Here is an 18,320-nt window from a genome sequence, read left to right on the forward strand (position 1 = left end):
TCCAACCAAGATGATTTATGTCACTCGAAATGCCCGGAAGTAAATGTCAAAATTTTATCCAGTTGTAGAGTTTGAATTGTCTTTCCATATTGTTAACCTGGATGTCTAACCTTCATAAATGTTTCCAACCTAGAGTTAAGCACAAGCAATCCATGGACACATACTATAAATATTTGAAACTCAATGAACCCATTGTTCTAAAAAAAAACTTTCCCTTTTAACACAGGTGAGAGCCAGAGCCTTCCACCAATGCCTATCTTCATGCTGATGTCCACCGATGGCTTGCTGTGTCCATTCTACATGGTCCACACAGCTCCGCCCCAGCCACTGACCATTGTCAAGCCTCCTAATGCCCTGTCAGCCCAGGGGGAAAGGCTAGCTCCAGGTAAAGCAAACGTTTTGACTGAATTATTGTGTTCAAGAACTTGTATGTACATGTCATGACATGTATATTCATGTAGTTGCAGCTATGTCTGAACTATAAGGTATTGTATTTGATAAAGAGCAGTACATGTGTGATGGTATAGAACTTTGGTGTTATAAAATACATTGGTGCAATGGTGTGAGGGCTATTTACGTCTAGCACAAAATTTAAAGGGTGTGACTACATTGTATTAGTGCTCTTGTACAATCTGTCAACATGAATTGTCATGACATGTTATTTTCAGCATACATGTGTTGCTCATAAACGTATTCCTTTCTAAATTACAGCTCAAGCTGCATCCCCTGCAGCTGCAGCCAAGCCTGCAGCACCTGTGGCCCTGCAGCAGCCGCAGCCAGCTACAGCAGGGAAGGAGAACGCAGCACCGCTCCCCAAACCAGCTGCAGTTCCAGCATCTGCCGCCTTCAGCTTCACTCAACCACAAGCACAGCCTGCTACAGCCCCCACCAGTTCCCTGTTTACTGCTCCAACGTCCACCCCAAAAATGGGGCTACAAACCACTCCCTCTACTACTTCTGGAGGAGGTTTGTCTCTCTTTGGTAGTGCCGCCAGCTCTGCCGCCCCCAAATTTGGTTTGCCTGGCGCCTCCACTACTACTTCTGCCGGAGGTTTATCTGTTGGAGGAAACGCCAGAAGTGCAGGGTTTACGTTTGCTTTACCTGGCGGACAACAGGCTGGCTCTAGTTCTGCCTTTTCCTTCTCACTACCAGGTTTGTTGTGTGCTGGGTTTTCTAACCAAACCTTTGTAGCTTAGAGTAGTGTTATTGTGAATGTTACATTCTTCCTAAATTGTTTGGGAAACTGGAAATACAATTTTACTTCTACTAATGGTTGCGACATAAAGTAACATTTTGTCCATAATCAGGACGTCCCCAGCCATATTTGTTTTTGTTTTGGATGGGTCTGTTCCTGATACATGTAGTTTTTACAGCTTGCACAAATTTGGTATTTCTCAGCAAAATAAAGATGCATGTTTATGTTATACTCCCATCTCTAGGTTCCTCCCATCCTAGTGCCCCAGGTGCTACCAGTAGCCAGGGATTCTCCTTCACAGCTCCAGGCAGCACGCAGCCACCTGCAGCCTCCACAGGGCCTGGTACTAGTGCCTTCTCCATGGCCGCACCTGCAGGGGGTATGAAACCTGCTGCTGTCACTGCTGCTACTGCTGCACCTGCTGCCACTACCAGCACTGGACTGTTCTCCATGCCAGCATCTACTACAGGTACTACATACAGGCACAATCGTTGTACAAGAATTTAAGGTTACATATTAAGCTTTAGTTTATGAAAATGAATTACGTACATACAGTGAGTGCAAATGGTGTACATTCAAGAATATATGATAATGTTTCATAAGGTTGAGTTTAATAGAATAAATGCAGTGAAAGAAACTTTTAGAATCTCTGTAGCCTAATGGTATTCAGTGTCATCTTAGGAGAAAAAGATATGTCCATATCATTGTACCATCATGATGATACCTCGTAATCGTGGACTTTTTTAATCATGATCATTTTGACTCTAATCTTAGTCAATGACTTTCAAGTGATTCTAGGAGTTTTGCATGTGAGATTTTACTGCAGTGTCTGTGACTGAAAACCTGTGAAAGTTGACAATTTTATGCTCCTGTGTCTGCCATTGCCCCAGCTGCACCCAAGACAACTGGGTTCAGTTTTGGAGCCCCCAGCGCCGCTCAGGGCTTCAGCTTCAGACCAGGGACGACTACTGTACAGCCCAGTGTGCCACAACCGGTGTCAAAACCAGTTGTACCACCACAACAGTCAGTTGCTGTACAGCCAGGCTCTAAGCCACCAGCTATGGTACAGGCATCATCCCTACAACCAGGCAATGGTGGGTCACAACCATCTCAATACTATCCAAACTTTCCACTTTGGTATTGTCCCTCTTAACTGAGATAATGGTGTAAATTTGTACCTTCGGGTGCTGTATATAGTATTGTATGTCTTGCTTGTTCAAAGAGTTTACATGTAGATGGGTTGCCCCTAATAGCCTGTGTTTACACTATCTCTCGCTAGCTGGGGCCTCCTAGGGGGAGGACAACTGTGATTTAGTCAGGCTTGGTTGCCGCAGTTTTAGTTACAAAATGTGGTCATTTTTGTACCTGAAATTTCTGTTGCAAGTATGAAATGGTCGTCATGTTTGTACGCACCCATAGAAAGGTAATTAATGTGTTGCATGTTCCAGGTCCGACCCAGGTAGTCAAACCGAGTGCCCAGCAGGCCAAGCCAGTTGCTGTCCCCCAGCCAGCCACATCACAACCACCACCACCACCACCATACAGACCACCCGCAGCCCAACCAGCTGCACCTGTCACCGCAGCTGGAACACCTGCCAAGCCGGTACAACCACCCGCAGAAGAGGCAGGTGCTGTTGCGGAGGAAGACACATTTTCTGCCAGTATCTTGGATGAGGTTTGTTTGTTTGTTTGTTCCTTTGTCTATTCTAGAAATAGCTCTATTCTAAATAGCGGTCGAGTTGAAGTATGAACTCAAGGGAAATGATTTTATGTTATTCATCTTTTGAAAATAATCTTTGTTGATGTAACAAAGAATGAATAAAAAAGTTAACAATTACATGCCTTTTGAAAACAAAAGTTGTATTTCACATTTGCTTTCTGCAGACTAGGTATTGCAAATATGCAAGATTTGTACTTAAAGCTGAAGGTAGTACCCTTTATCTGTTACTCATAATGTGCTGGTAAAATGCATTTTATGGCGATATGTATCCCCTTGGTAAAAGGAATAAACAGACAAACAAACAAATGTGTTAATCATTGTTTGGCAGATTGCCCACTTTGAGAGTGAAGTGGCCAACCTTCAAGATGCAACAAAAAAGACAGACTGGAAAGTCGGTCATCCTGACGAGCTCAGGAAACTGAAGGAGGAGACCCAGCAGGTCGCAAGGTTCTGTGAGGAGATCAAGGACACAACACAGGTATGAGACCACAAGGGAGGGTAGCACATTTAGGGAAATATCATTTTACCTTAGATTTTAGTATAGAAGGAGGTAAACACACTCTGCTCATCAGCCTGTGCAATGCAGACTCCGCTGTCCAAGGCTGTAATGGTTGCCGGCTGATGTTGGGCAGGCTGCTATGAGCACAATTCAATCTGGCTTCACTCTGCTTTGAAGTAGGAATTTGTAGTGACTAAAAGGTGAAAATAGAAAATGATCAACATTTTGTACATGTATACTGTGATGAGATTTTGATGAAGCTTAGACTTACAGTTTATAAGACACACCAACATCAATAACTCAAACAACTAAGATTAGAATTCTATCCAGATGCTTGAGCATAATCTGTTTTTGGCATGTGATGATGTTTTTCTTCATTGTTGCTATAGTCCATCCACAACGACATCCACGACCTGCGTACGCAGACCCTGGAGACGTTTGCGATGCTGGAGGAGGGGAAGTCTCGCAGCGACAGGAACAAGGAACCGTACTACCACCAGCTGCTGCGCTCACAGGTCTCATGCAAATTTTTTATCATCATTTCAACTTAAGGGACATGTTTATGTACCTAGAGAGATAGACGAAGAGCAACCATTAGCTATTGCTATTGTGGAGGATCAGAATCTGTAAAGGTAGGAAGTTGTCTCGTGCATTCCCTCAGTTGTCAGTCAGACATTGTGGCCAGGTGAAGTGAGTCTAACCACCCCCATGTAGCCTCTATTTGGTATCTCCCAAGTTGAAAGGTGACCCACAATTCCTTATGGTGCAGGCCCCCCAAGTGAACTGTTCAATGACTCTTTCAAAACACATATGTTCATAACAGTCAACAGGCATTTGGAGAAATTAATTGATCACACTGCATCCATTGAATTATCTCGCTACTATGGCCACCTAGATTGTATATTTTTTGCCTTTTGGCATTAGAGACTTGAAGTGGCACAATAACTTGTACGTGTGTACAATTAAAAGGCAGCAGAAATATAAAGTAGACAGTGCTCACATGTATACATCTGCATCCCTCTTCAGGCCCTGGACCCAGCCAGTGCTAGCAAGATGAAGGATATCCGACAGATGTACCACTATGTGGACACCACCATCAGGGATGTCAACAACCTGCTGGATGATGAGTGGGACAAATTCAAACAGCAGAAGACCCACAAGTCTGGGTAAGCATTATGGGTTGGTTTAGAACTTTTAGGAGGTAGAGTTTTTTGGCTACACCCAAAGGATGGAGCCCTCAAATGCAGTCTATTATTGAGTTGAGTATATAAGAGAAATTGCACTGATATATTTCTTGGGAACCTGATTTTGATGGAAATGGGCACTACCTCCTTCATGCATTTGATCAAGATGCCCAGATGGCTGTCTTTCTTCTTCTTTCTGATTTTATCTTGTGACATTAAGTAATGTGATTATAGATTTCTTTAACCTTCTACCTGCTGCCTAACTCTGTAACCAATAGGGAACTGGGTGCCAAACAGATACTTCAGTGTGCTAAAGGTTAAAAACATCACAGTTTTAAGTTCTTTCTTTCTGTTTTATTTAGCCAGAGTGGTCCAACCTAGTGTAAGACACTGCTTTACAGTGTGGCCCTGGATAAGTTTTAGTCAGTAAAGTTCTTTTTGCTGCCCCTATTACAGTAAGCTGAAGAGCCCAGCGCTGGACGTGGTTTACCGCGCCGTCTCCAACCACGACAAGATCCTGCAGGACCAGTCCCAGCACATCAGGAAGCTGTCTGAGCAGCTGAAGAAGATGCGTCTGTACAACACCACCTCCACCTGGACCAACAGGCCTGTGGCACACAGCGGCAGCAAAACGTAGGTTTTTCAAACTGTTCAAACCCTGAATTTCTTACAAATGTCCTTTTATCCAAAAGCAATTATGATTCATGTTGGACAAAGGCTGTACTGGAATCAAGTGGAAGGTAGAATGACCATAATTTCTCACTATGGTTAGGCACTACAAGACATGGTACCGGTGATGCTGGCTAGAGCTTCCATAGCTCTCTAATGATTTGATTAAAATTTTCTTTGTTTTGCAAATGCTCTTGTTGACTGATTTGTTTTCACATGTTTGGTGCCTCAGGGACACAGAGCTGTCAGCCTTAGCTGATACCCTGTTACATCCAAGACAGGACACAACACCTGAGAGGAAGCAGAAGTCTTCTTCAGGTAGGGGACAGAAAAATATTTAGCTAGATTTTAAAAAGCAAATATGATGCCTTCTGGTTTTTGTCATTAAAATGCCAACAGTATCCCATGTGAAATGACTGGTTGTGTTGATGTTGTGTTGCACAGCCTCCCCCCTGTCGTCCAAGAAGCAGTCCCAACTTCGAGAGCTCCTGGGGAAGAGACAGGTCACACCTGTTCGCTCAACAACTCCAGGTATGTATCATCTTTGAGTTTGACATAAGAAAGAGTGTCAATCAACCTAACTATGTTTTTTGTAGCATTTGTGCATTGGTTTGTTTACTAGTTGTTTGGTTGTCTGATTATATTAAGAATGAGAAAATTATTACTGATATTGTATGATATACTGTATGCAAAATAAAACCACCATGAAAGTAAATGAATTTATTGTATTCTTGAAGATGCCATGATTTGACATGGATGAATATAAAACAGAGATGACAAGGTCTTAACTGTTGGAACATTCCTTCCAGCATCAGTGTCCCAGTCCAGGCTGATGTCTCCCCAGCGCATGTACCGCGCCTCCCCCAGGCCTGCCTCCTCCACCCCCAGGGGTAGGGAAGACCATGGGGTCGTTAGGGAAGGAGATGGTCTTCCGACCCCCCAACTTGGCTTACAGGTTGAGTCCCCGCCACTGGAAACACCAGCAGGTACTATAGCTGCTCATCATTGATTTGATCCAACAGTCATAACATGGTACTGAAATAATGATTGTTATTGTGAAATCTGACAGCAAGTGAGCAAACGTCTTAGACTTTGAGTTATGGACAGCAATGTTCTTTTGACTTATCGAAATTTATCTTTTTACTGAATGTTCTGTGCATACTGGGCCCTCTTGGAAATCAACTTTTATGAGTTGAATGGCAAACCCAGTTGTCTTGAGAGATGAAATGAATAAGTAAGCTCTGATTGTTGATATTATGACATTGTGGCAGTTTGAAACATGCCAGTTTTATATTCCACAGGATTGGCTGCACAGTCCAGGGTGAAAACAGTTCTACAGTTCTCACCACCTGCAGAAGAACCACAGCTGCCGTTGGACAGGCCCCAACCGGTTCCCATGACAACCAAACCACCCGAACCAGCCGCTACTAAGCCAGTTCCCAGCCAGTCTGCAGGGTTTGCACCAGTGCCATTTTCCCAAGGTACAGCAGTACCGAAGGGGCCGTCAGCTCTTACCCCAAAGGAAGCTGCAGCTGCTGCTGCAATGAGCCGTGTTGGTGCAGCCAATCAGCAGTCAGCTACATTTGGATCAACCAATCAGAAACCACCTGCATTCGGATTGACCAATCAGCAGACATCAGGATTTGGATCAATCAATCAGCAACCAGCAACATCAAGTGTCGGTGTACCCAATCAGCAACCGGCTGCATTTGGATCAACCAATCAGAAACCAACAGCATTTGGATTGACCAATCAACAGACAGCAGGGTTTGGATCAGCCATTCAGCAACCAGCAGTGTCCAGTACATCCAGTCAGCAGCCATTAAGATTTGGAGCAACCAGTCAGCAGTCAGGATTACCTGGCATAGCCAATCAGCACCCAGTACTCAGCCTTGGGCTAGCCAATCAGCTGGAGGCTGAAGATGAGTTAGGTGATGAGGGGGGCTCAACTGAGGATGTGGCACCTCCAGTGGTGAACATTAAAGATGTTGCAAATCTGAAACCAGTTTCAACCAGTGCCATGACGACTGTAGTGTCAGACAGGTAAGCTATCATTTACACTGAAGTTTTGTTCGCTTTGCTTTTCTCATAAATTAACCTCAATGAATTAATAATGATGAATGTTACTTCAAGTGGACAACCTATAGCGCTATGTATAGGGCAAGTACATTAGATATCTTCTTGCCTGAATCACTGTTTTATGGCTAAATGACACATTTTCTATGCATTTTTATGGAAGGAAATCTTTCCTCTTTCAGTAATACAAGTGCTTTATAGTTTATAATGTTTTCTAGACAAATTTGTAGGCTTGGGGCTGGAAATATCTCAATGAGGCTATTGGCCAGAAGTAAGGTACAAGCATTGATGTAGACTACATGTTAAAATTTGAATGCTACATTTCAGCTTTTTTTACCCTGATTTTTGACCCTATGAAGTGTGATTTTCAGCATTTTGTCAAAAATTCACGAAATGGGAATACTTTTGACGGTCATTAATTTGTTGGATATTTTTATGGAAAAATTATTCAGTAGATTTGCTGTAAACATGCCACTCTGGGGTGTACATATTTCTTGTTACTGTTCCTGTTTTACAGTGTTAACCGCAATGCCCTGGAAGCTGCTCAAAAGATTCTTCAGTCAGCAACAGCTACATCCAAACCAGTGAGTTCCCAACATGTACAAGGGTTCTAATTGAGTCATTATTTTTATCCTCACAAAGTAAATGTACTGTTTTAGGTCAGTTTCTTTTTCTTTCCAAACGAATAAAGTCAATGACCTGGACCAGACGGCTGTCGCCATGGTTACTGGCAAAGTAGCAAACACACTGTGGTGTTTGATTACATAATCATTGATAATGTACATGTAGCAAGTCATGACAGAGCTGGAGGGGCTAGTCACCTTATATATGAACGTGTAGCAAAAATGAACAGAGCAGTAGTTTGTTACTTAGGCTAGGTTATGTGAAGGTTAAGTTGTTTATGTACTTGAAAATGTTACCTCTCTAGTTTCAATGTCATTTTTTGTGTAATATTTAATAGTAGTTTGTTACCTAGGCTAGGTTATGTGAAGGTTAACATTGTTTATTTGCTTACAATTATAACCTCTCTAGTTTCAATGTCATTTTTTTTGTAATATTTATACTCATTTTGTAGTCTTATGAAGTTACAGTGAATACTGCTACAAAATCGTTGATTTATGCTTTAAGATTTTGGGTACAACATGCTGGTATTTCATTCCAACAAAAGTTGTTTATCTGTTTACAGTCTTAATTGTATGCATGTAACTATTGATTTGTGTATGTTCCAGGCAACCACCACTGCTGCCATGCCCGTCCCACCGTCTACATCCGGCTTCAGTTTTGCCATGTCAGCCCAGCAGACTGCATTTGGCCAGCCTGCCAGCTTTGGGAACCTGGGAACAGCGCCCTCTACCACCGCTCCACAGACCAGCAGCACAGGCATGGGGGCATTCGTGATTGGCCAAGGCTTGTCTGGTTCCTTCTCATTCAAGCCAGCTGTCACAGCAACTCTGTCCTCAGCTGCACAGGTAAGGTTTGGCTACTCTCTAGACCGACTTTGCCGGCAATAGGGAGAATATTTGCCAGGGAAGTTTGGCCACCATAGGGCTTCATTTGCACTGGAGGGGGAATTGTTAACCTTACCGAGTATTGACTCTACTGGCCAATTATTCCTTTTTTTTTGCCGAATTCTATGATCCATAGGAAGGCCTAGTGGAGGCTAAGGTTTGGTGGAGTCACAGTGAAAGGGATTGATAGAATGTGTGTATTATACTTTATAGGTTTCTTCTGTCCGACTTGCCAAGTCATAGGAAGTGTTGATACTGTCATGTGTCTTTAAAAAGCCCATTCTACCAAGTCTTCAGATGTTTAATCATAACTTCATCCTGGCAAGGGCATCTCGGTTGGGGCTGCACACATCTTTCGGAAGGGATGTACATGTAAAATAGGGGTCCCGTGTTTGAGGAGGTGCACGTTAAAGGGGAAGGGTTACCATCCCTCCCTGTAAAATATATCCTGCTACAGAAACAGTGAGGAAACTTGCTAACCTGTATGCCACTAGGCACTACAAAGTAAATTACAACAATTACTCTCACCAATGCAGGCAACACAAGCTCAACCAAAGCCAGTCGAAACCAAGCCAACATCAGGCTTCAGTTTTGCAGCCCCTACTGGTCAGTCAGGCCTCAGTTTTGGACAGAGTACTTCATCTTTTGGATTTGGAAGCTTAACTGCTGCCAGCACAACTTCCACAGCACCAGGAGCAACAAGTGGTGGATCCCTACTGGCCAAAACACTGGCAGAGAGACCGCAGGATGGTAGGAGGAATTGTTTTATCATAATATTACAGGTTTTGCTACAGCCCAAAAAAATATTCTGTTTTTACCCTCGGATCAATGGACCCAACCATGTTAATTTGTGACATCATGGGTCTGCCATCTTGGAATGTACCAATTACTCCTTGGGATGGAAAGGTACCATCAGCTACATCTGTATGGCCAGTATAACTGAACTTCATCGTAATGCACCAGCATATTTTGTGTCAAATGTCATAAGAATCATGTGAATGATTCTATTGAATAAGTCTTCTCTTTCATATTTTGAAGTGTAAAAACAATATCAAAACATTTCTGTTGTTTGGAATCAGCTACTGACACCTGTTACCTCCAACCTCCAACAGTGAAGCCTCCTGGGAGTGGGGAACCACCTGTATCCGGGGTAGAGGACATCACCCCACCACCCACTCCTGAGGAAACTCCTGCCTCCTCTACCCAAGTCCCTGATGTACCACCTGCTCCAAAACCATCATTTGACTTTTCTAACAAACAAATTGAAGCTGACACTGTCCAACCTGGAGGTTTCTTCCTAAGTAAGTAAACAGATAAACTCAACATGTTGATTTACTCATATTTATACATATACATTTGTATAGGTTAATTCATTTGTATTCACTTGACTGTATGTATAGATGTAGGAGACCTTACGAAAGTCGCTGTACTTTTGTTGTGTCAATAAAGATTTGTTCATAAATCGATAAATTTACAGCAAAACTGGTTAATGACTATGGTTTAACTGAAAGGATTTGTGATAAATGATTGTTCAGCTACATGTATGACGTAGCACAATATCTGTAACAAAGAACTTGTGGGCTTGGTCATCAATTGCCTCTTCTATTTGAATTCTGAGTAGATGCTGATGTGACTTATTGCTTTAACCCAAATAGATTTCGTAGTCTCCATCATGTACTAATACTATTCTTACCCACTTTAAGACTCTGTCCGTTGTTTTCAGCTACCAGCATCATGCTCAAATTGCTGTTCATTATAACATGCATATGTTTAATTTTTAAAGAAGATATCAATTATAGCAATATATTTACCCGACAGGTCCAAAATCTGACACACCACCCCCAGATCCACCAGCACCTTCCATTATAAGTACAGGGACTGCCCCCGCCCCTGCCACGTTGGTAGAATCCAAACCCACAGCAACGACAACTGCTGCCACGACATCCTTATTTGGACAGAGTACTACATCTACCACAGGGTTCGGGTTTGGGTTGAACACCCCCGGTGGATTCTCTGCTCTGAAGCCCGCTACTGCTGCTGGGTTCTCCTTCACAAGTCCAGCTACTTCAACAGGTGTGGGTTTGTTTCTCAGGCCCCCTTTCTACTAGACGGCAATTGCTGAGCACGCAAAATTGGATTTGTGTGAGACCCTTCATTTTATGAATAGAATATGATGCAAATGTTTAAAAGACAACAAAACATACAGAAACTTTTATTTTTAAATTCCTTTTTATATCTTTTGAATTCATTGAGAAATCAGTCAAATCTTCGCTTAGCAGTCTCAGCCTCAAGTGAAAAGGGGGTGTCATCAGATTGACACTCAAGAAAAATACATTGTGATCTTAAAACTTGAATCCCCGTTGTTCTTTTTAGAAGGAAACTAAGTACTAGTAAGTAGTCCCATACATGTATTTTGTGTCAAGGCATAGTTGTTACAAGCATGCTTATGGTTTCTTGTTGGCATCCCAGCCTTTTGTTAGATATATTCTGTTTGATGAAACTCTACAAAATTCATACTCATGTATTCAACAGGCCCTACAGCTGCCAGTGGTTTTGCTTTCTCCCTACCAAAGACAACGGCTGCTGACACAACAGGTGCCCAAACCTTCAATTAGACACTGCATGTTGTACACATTATATCAAGAGACAGATACATGTAACTACACTCTCATTGATGACCTGCCATGCATCACTTGATAAGGACCTGTATTTAAAGATTACGTAAACATTTACTTACTAATGCATGCATTCTAGTCCTAGTCAGTTTCACAGAAATATCCAGATGATGTAGGGCTTTCTGCAACTTGTCCATTAAGGCTGTATCTGAGCTGTTTTTTGCCTCCCCCATCCCATTTTCTGGTTTACAACAGGTCCTAGTTCTACAGCTGCCAGTGGTTTTGCTTTCACCCTACCAAAGACCACAGCTGCTGATACAACAGGTGCCCAAACCCTCAACTGCACATTGTATTTATTGTATATTCTCTGCCAATGTATGTGCCATTTACACCACACTGTAATTAAGTGCCCATTTACGTTTAAAAGTACTGAACGATAAGGGAGGTACATGTATGTTAAGACTGGGTATTAACTAATGCATGCCTTCTAATTAATCAAATTTACAGAATATCTGGATGATGGAAGACTCTGAGATGTAACTGAGTTGTTTCTCCTCCATTCCTTGGTCTCTAATCACAACAGGCTCCAGTTCTGCAGCTTCCAGTGGATTTGCTTTTGCCCTACAAAAGACCACAGCCTCTGATAAAACAGCTCTTACAGCTGCTATAAGTTGGGCATTGCTTGCACTATATACAAGTGTACTGATGACATACACATAACTCTATGGAAATGAAATATGCTCAGTGCACTTTGTGTAACTTGCTTCAGAAAAAAGGGCAGTAAAATGAAAATGGAAATGTTAACATTAGCACCTCAAAACATTTGGCAGTCCTTTCTGATACTGACATTCATAAGTACTGTAACTGTAATGCTACCGGACCAAATTAGAATGCATGATTTTTCTTACTTCCAGCTGTTACTAGCGCCAGTGCCGGTGGCTTCGGTGCTGTTTCTCCAGCAACAGCAGCAACATCTGTGGGTGCTGTTACAACAACAGCAGCAAGCTCGTCAGACAGCACATCAACAGCTGCACCTGTCCAGCCATCCACTACTGTGCCAGTGACTGTTGCTACAACTGGTAAGGTTTTTTTTTCTAAAACTGCTCACTGCAAAGACTTAAACTGCATTGTAACCTGCGTACTTACAAATGTAGACAACAGATCAGAGCTGTCTCTAGCTTTAAGTTCTTTTCCATCCCACTCATTGCTTTCCGAGCCCATGCTGTCAATTTTTGATGTTGAATCTGTCATTTTAAGTTGATGAAAAATATCAATTTCATGTCATGAAGATAAGAATTATTAGACAGATGGGAATTTTTTGTCCGTCCCAACAAGCTGATTTCTGCCCCTGGATAGAGGGACAGGTCCTGGAGACAGCCCTGGAACAGATTAACAATCTTTCTTTTGTACACATATTCACTGCAGCCAGTGCCCAGCCTGTAGCAGCTACAACTACTACCCCTGCTGCCACAACATCAGAACAACCTGCCACAGCAGCCACCACCACAACAGTCTCCCTCTTTGGGCAGACCACCACCAACACAACTTCCACAGCTTTTGGGGCTCCGGCACAGTCCACTGCAGCTAGCGGGGGGTTACTGTTTGGTCAACAGACCACAGGAGGCTCAACGTCAGGATTTGGACAGCCCACTACATCTGGTGAGAAGTTTTTCTTGTATAGAGAGCATCTCCTTTTCCCTACCTTTTCTGTTTGGGGTCAACCAACACTTCCACCATTTGGGCAATACAACAGTATGACTGATTGAACGATTAGGACTAGTTACATCTCTCTTCAATGGGCAAAGGTGTGGTCAAGAATGTCCATCTACACCTATATATTGTATTGTTGTATTAATCTTGGCCCATCGATACATTTAGGACAACACTTTCAGAAAAGACAGAGAGAAACATCCTGCATTTACCAGCAAATTTTAGCTCTTAAATCTTCATTTTTCATCATATTTGGCATGTTTCCATAGTAGTTAAAGGCCCAGTGCCCATTTAAAACTTTGGAGAGTCCTATGATTTATGAATGTAATATTTCACTTTGAGCATTTAACATGTGTCTCTCTCCTACAGTCACAGGCACCTCAGCATTTGGAGCAGCTTCCAGTTCAGCTGGGACCTCCCTGTTTGCCTCGACGTCCAGCGGTAGTTTGTTTGGACAACCTGCGACCGCCGCCACCACCAGTACTACAACATCGTTCTTTGGACAACCAGCCACAACAAGTAGTAGTGCGTTTGGGCAGTCCAGTAGCTCAGGGTTTGGGTTTGGGCAGACACCAACGTCGGGAGGTCTGTTTGGTGCTCCAGCAGCTTCAACAGGTAGGCTTTCTTGGTGTACTTTTAGGATTTCCTTTACAATGACATTTTTTCACTACATGTGCATTTTTTTAAATACATGGCAGGGGTTCATCTAAATCAGGAAAGAGGGGCGCTGGGCCCTCTTGTTTCAGCCCAGCGCCCCCTTGTCGAATTCAGATTTTAGCTTAATATCCAGCATACAGCCTTCACTCAGCAATCCATTCTTCCATAAATACATAGAATTCGCTCCCTCGCCTGTATGTGCTCCCTCTTATTCAATTTTTCTAGAAAAAAAACTGCAGGGTACATGTGTTTACTTCAATTGTGTGCCATTATTCTTAGTATCAAGTTTTTATTACTTGTAAGTCCCTTATAGCTACATGAAAATAGTTATTTCAGTGTATTGCTTGAAACACACTAAACAAACTATGAAAGAGTTAATAAATATTCTACTGTTGTTTTTATGTTCCTGATTGCCAGAAAGGTATGGAATAGTTTCCAAAATTTACATTAAAGGAGTTGGTTACCTTTAGTCCCTTTTAATCTTGACCGGTGTGAAATGAATAATGACAGTTTTATACAAATTTTAAAAATAGCTGTTACCTTTCCAGCCAACACAGGTGGTCTGTTTTGCCAGACCTCGACCACGCCCACAGGAGGCCTCTTCGGCCAGTCAGCATTCGGAAGCAGCACCACCACGTCCTCCAGTGGAGGAGGCTTGTTTGGCTCTTCTGCTACTACTTCCACCAGCACGGGGTTGTTTGGAGGGGGGAACACAGAGAGCACAGGAGGGTTCTTCAGTGGGCTGGGAGCCAAGCCTAGTGCAGAGGCTGCCAATAAGAACCCTTTCGGGGGCTCTACCTCATTTGGAACACCAACTACATCAGGTACTGAATAATAGTTATGTTGTTAATTGAGAAAACCATTGTTTTATATATTGTGTATAAACTTTAGCTACTTCTCTATCCACAGTACTAGTGTTCACATGTCAAACGCACACATAGTGCATCTTTATGTAGTTCCAGAGAAACAAGTTGTGCATTAACCAATACTAATATACCAAGTCAAACAATGGTGTAATTCTTGACTTTCAGTTATACAGTCATCTTGTGTATTTGTATGCAAAGAGATGTGTTTGAGGGTTTTATTTTATGCCTTCTTATGCCTTTTTACTAAAAAAAACAGCATCCACCCTGTTTGGTGGCGCAACTGAAACCAAAGCACCTGGGACTGGTGGGTTTGGGTCGTCCACCGGTGGAGGTAGGAAATAAAATTAAGCAAAAGTTAACACTAACAGTTTTGTGTAACACAGTTGATTTCCATTTGCTAATTAGTCAATTAACTTTTATTACAGTTTCTTACACTTTTAAAATTTTGTAGCATGTGTAGTCTTTAAACAGTGATTCCAATGTATGCATACATGTCTGTGGCTGTTCCAAGAGTTGCTGAAGTGACAACTTGTCTGTATTCTGTACCCAGGGTTCGGGTCTCCCACATCAGGAGGCTTCAGTGCAGGAGGGAGTGTTGCACAGCAGGGGTTCGGAGGATTTTCCCAGCCTAGTCAACCGCAAGGTAGGTTTTTCAAAATGCCAGAAATCAAACTGTTTCAGCTAGCCTATCCTCTAGACTATCAATGCCACTATTGTCCTTATTACTTGCTGAATTTTCTGATATGTATAACTTGTAGTTCCAGCCATGATTTGTCAGTGTCTTATGTTCATGAGGCTTCCTGAAATATTGGTTAGTCTTAGATTTTTTTCTCAATTATCCATGGAAAGGAATGAAGCTTAGACACTACCTTACATATTTTATTACAAATGCCAAACTTTTTGATTCCTAAAACATCATGTGTTGACCACACTCATCGTATCTACTCAGCTCCAGCTGCCACGCCTGGATTTGGAAGCCCCCCGAGTTTTGGATCAGCTCCAGCATTCGGTGGAAGCCCAGGTTTCGGCAGCACTGCGGCATTCTCAAACCCCCTCGGCACGCCCTCACAGGTGTTTGGATCCACCCCATCCGCCGGTGGGGCGTTTTCACAGTAAGCAACATTTTTAAGGGCAGTTGAAAGTTATATTTTCAACTGTACAATAGCAAAGAGTGGCTGTGATGTTGCAAATGACATGTTCATTGAGATCAGTCCAAATGATTTATTTGACTAATTGAAAACTGATAATGCAACTTTTCTTGTCAACTGGTTGAATGATTTTGTTTGAGTAGATACTTTGTACCATATTTGCATGTTATTGCTTTAAGAACGTATGAAAAGATACAAGGGGTAAAATGACAAAATTGCATTGTAGGCATTCTCTATTGTAAGTCCATGAAATTGAATGGTCAGTTGGTCATGTTGTAGCATTTACCCAAGATTTTGCTGACCAAAGCAGGAGGGTCTAGTTTTTCTGATAGAGTGAGACCTTTGATACTGTTGTCTCCACTTGGAGGTCTTCTTCTGCTGCCCCTAGCTTTGCAGCTAATGACGCTCCAACCTTCGGAGGCATCGCGGCCCAGAGTAGCGGAGCCCCGACGTTCGGTGGCCTGGCGCAGGGGTCTCCTGGGTTTGGAGGAGGCGGGGGAGGATTTGGGAGTCCTGGGGGATTTGGTGGTAAGTATGTGTGGATGTAGATTGTGAAGGAGTGAAGGTTCGTAGGCAATGGTATCTGTCAATACTTTGAGTTTCCCTACAGATATTGGTTGTAAATGAATAGACTTCAATACATGTAGTAAGAAGTGTACAGTTACTGCAGTTCTCTCCATACATATACTCTGTACAACATCCTTTGTTCTTTTAGTACTTTGGGGCAGAGCAGTGACCCAGATTAATCTAAGTTCTTGTCCAAGAAGTACTTAATATATGATACAATTTGATGGAAAAAAATGATTGAAAGAAAACAACATACTTGTACATGACTTAGTTCTTCCATGCTTGGTGTGCAATGTTGTAAGGCAGACATTGTGAGATCTAGCTCTTTTATGTTGAGCGCACATAGTGACTGATACATGAATAATCTACCCATGTGTCCACTGCACGTAGCTGCTGCAGTGTTCCAGCAACAACCCCAGCAGCAGCCGACCCAGTCAGGTGTGTTATTAACTAACACACACCTCCTGCAGCTGTTGATTCCATCCCGGGATACAAATTTCCAGACGTGATGTCTTTAAAAAAAAAAAAACAGACATGAAGTTGATGAAAAATATATTTTCATAAGCTTGAAATGACAGATTTGACAAAGGAAATTAACAACATTGACTTCCAAACAATGAGTGGGACAGGACACAAATTTTATGCTGGTAACAACCCTATATATGGCTGAAAATTAATTGAATCTATTCATACACATGAACATCTGTTGCCACTTGCCAGTAGAACTCTATATGACTTGGTTTGCCTATACCATGTGATATACAGAAAAAATGCATGCACTTATTATTGATATTTTCTTCAGGTTTTGGTAGCAGCTCTGGAGGTTTTGGACAGACACCCAGCTCACAGTATGTATAAAAAGCAATGGTTTAATTTTCACAAGAATCGAGTTGACAATCATTGGATTTTACACTATCCTTATACTTGTACAGACATTTTATAGAAACATCTTCATTGCATATCAATTTCAAGCAGTACTTTTCTATGTAAATGCATTACTGCAGAAATGTAGCCATATTGTTACTTTCATATTCAATACATATATGAACGAAATATTGTTAACACTGCTGATTTTTCTCCTCAGGCCTTCAGCTTTTTCATCCTGGAGGTGATCAGGAGTAGGGACAAGAAACTGATGCAGAGGTCCATGATGAAGCTTCGAAGAACTTGGAAATAGATACAAGTGATTACGCAACATAAACTCTGCTGTTTGTAACCTTTAGAAACCAATATTCTATCTGGACTGAATGGCCTGCAATTCAGAGAATAGTTGCATACTAGCTATAGAATTAGGTCAAAAAGGCTTTGTATGGAACGCTAGAACTCTCCCTGATAATAGGTGCAGTACAGTAGTTATTGTATATTTGGAAACATCATTGTGCAGTACTATCAAGACCAAGTAGTAATATGGAGCTCTTGTTCCGCTTAATTAACTGAACCCTAGTTACAATACTAATTGCAAGTATGAACATAAGCATCATCTTAATTCTCATTTACTCACCTGGGGAAAGACAGATACACACAGCTGTACATTTGTATGTACATTTATTTTAGGACTTGCATATACAGAAGAGCTTTGAGATTCACAATGTTTCAAAAAGTTCTAATACAATGTTTTCTTTTTAGCCTGCTACCAGTCGCATACTTTAGATGATCTGTCATTATAGTTCAAGTCTATCCTCATTAAAGAATTTAATTAGGGTACAGACAATATAATACAAATGATTAATAGTGTTATTTTATAAGCATATTGTACCTTTATCAGTTGCGATGTGCTTAGTAGATGTATCACTCTCTCTAAAGAGTTTGGGATATTTTCTGGATCGTAGTGCAGAGCCTTTAAATATAATGTCCTAGCTGTAATATTACAGTTATTAAGAATAAAGCTATGATTTCAAAACATACT

General features: G+C 41.9%; 1 protein-coding gene across 5 annotated transcripts; it reads left to right on the top strand.

The window, feature by feature from the left end:
- The first annotated feature begins 231 nt into the window (after nt 1-231).
- LOC136441360 (nuclear pore complex protein Nup214-like) lies at nt 232-18,316 on the top strand. Of its 5 annotated transcripts, none has more exons than XM_066437610.1 (31): nt 232-385; nt 712-1,152; nt 1,440-1,664; nt 2,086-2,289; nt 2,644-2,870; nt 3,244-3,393; nt 3,804-3,929; nt 4,441-4,580; nt 5,055-5,231; nt 5,500-5,585; nt 5,712-5,798; nt 6,077-6,253; nt 6,569-7,310; nt 7,861-7,927; nt 8,573-8,812; nt 9,388-9,601; nt 9,964-10,152; nt 10,670-10,924; nt 11,384-11,446; nt 11,722-11,790; nt 12,381-12,545; nt 12,892-13,125; nt 13,546-13,791; nt 14,382-14,657; nt 14,956-15,030; nt 15,250-15,342; nt 15,649-15,811; nt 16,215-16,375; nt 16,805-16,852; nt 17,217-17,262; nt 17,499-18,316. In XM_066437610.1, the coding sequence occupies exons 1-31, from the start codon at nt 250-252 to the stop codon at nt 17,524-17,526; spliced, it is 5,550 nt and encodes a 1,849-aa protein (XP_066293707.1). In that variant the 5' UTR covers nt 232-249; the 3' UTR covers nt 17,527-18,316. The 5 variants fall into 5 exon arrangements, with proteins under 5 accessions (XP_066293707.1, XP_066293708.1, XP_066293709.1 ...); XM_066437611.1 differs by having other exon boundaries at nt 16,236-16,375; XM_066437612.1 differs by lacking the exon at nt 16,805-16,852.
- Nucleotides 18,317-18,320: the final 4 nt, after the last annotated feature.

This window comes from Branchiostoma lanceolatum, chromosome 9 (genome assembly GCF_035083965.1).
Source record: "Branchiostoma lanceolatum isolate klBraLanc5 chromosome 9, klBraLanc5.hap2, whole genome shotgun sequence".
NCBI classification, from domain to species: domain Eukaryota; kingdom Metazoa; phylum Chordata; class Leptocardii; order Amphioxiformes; family Branchiostomatidae; genus Branchiostoma; species Branchiostoma lanceolatum.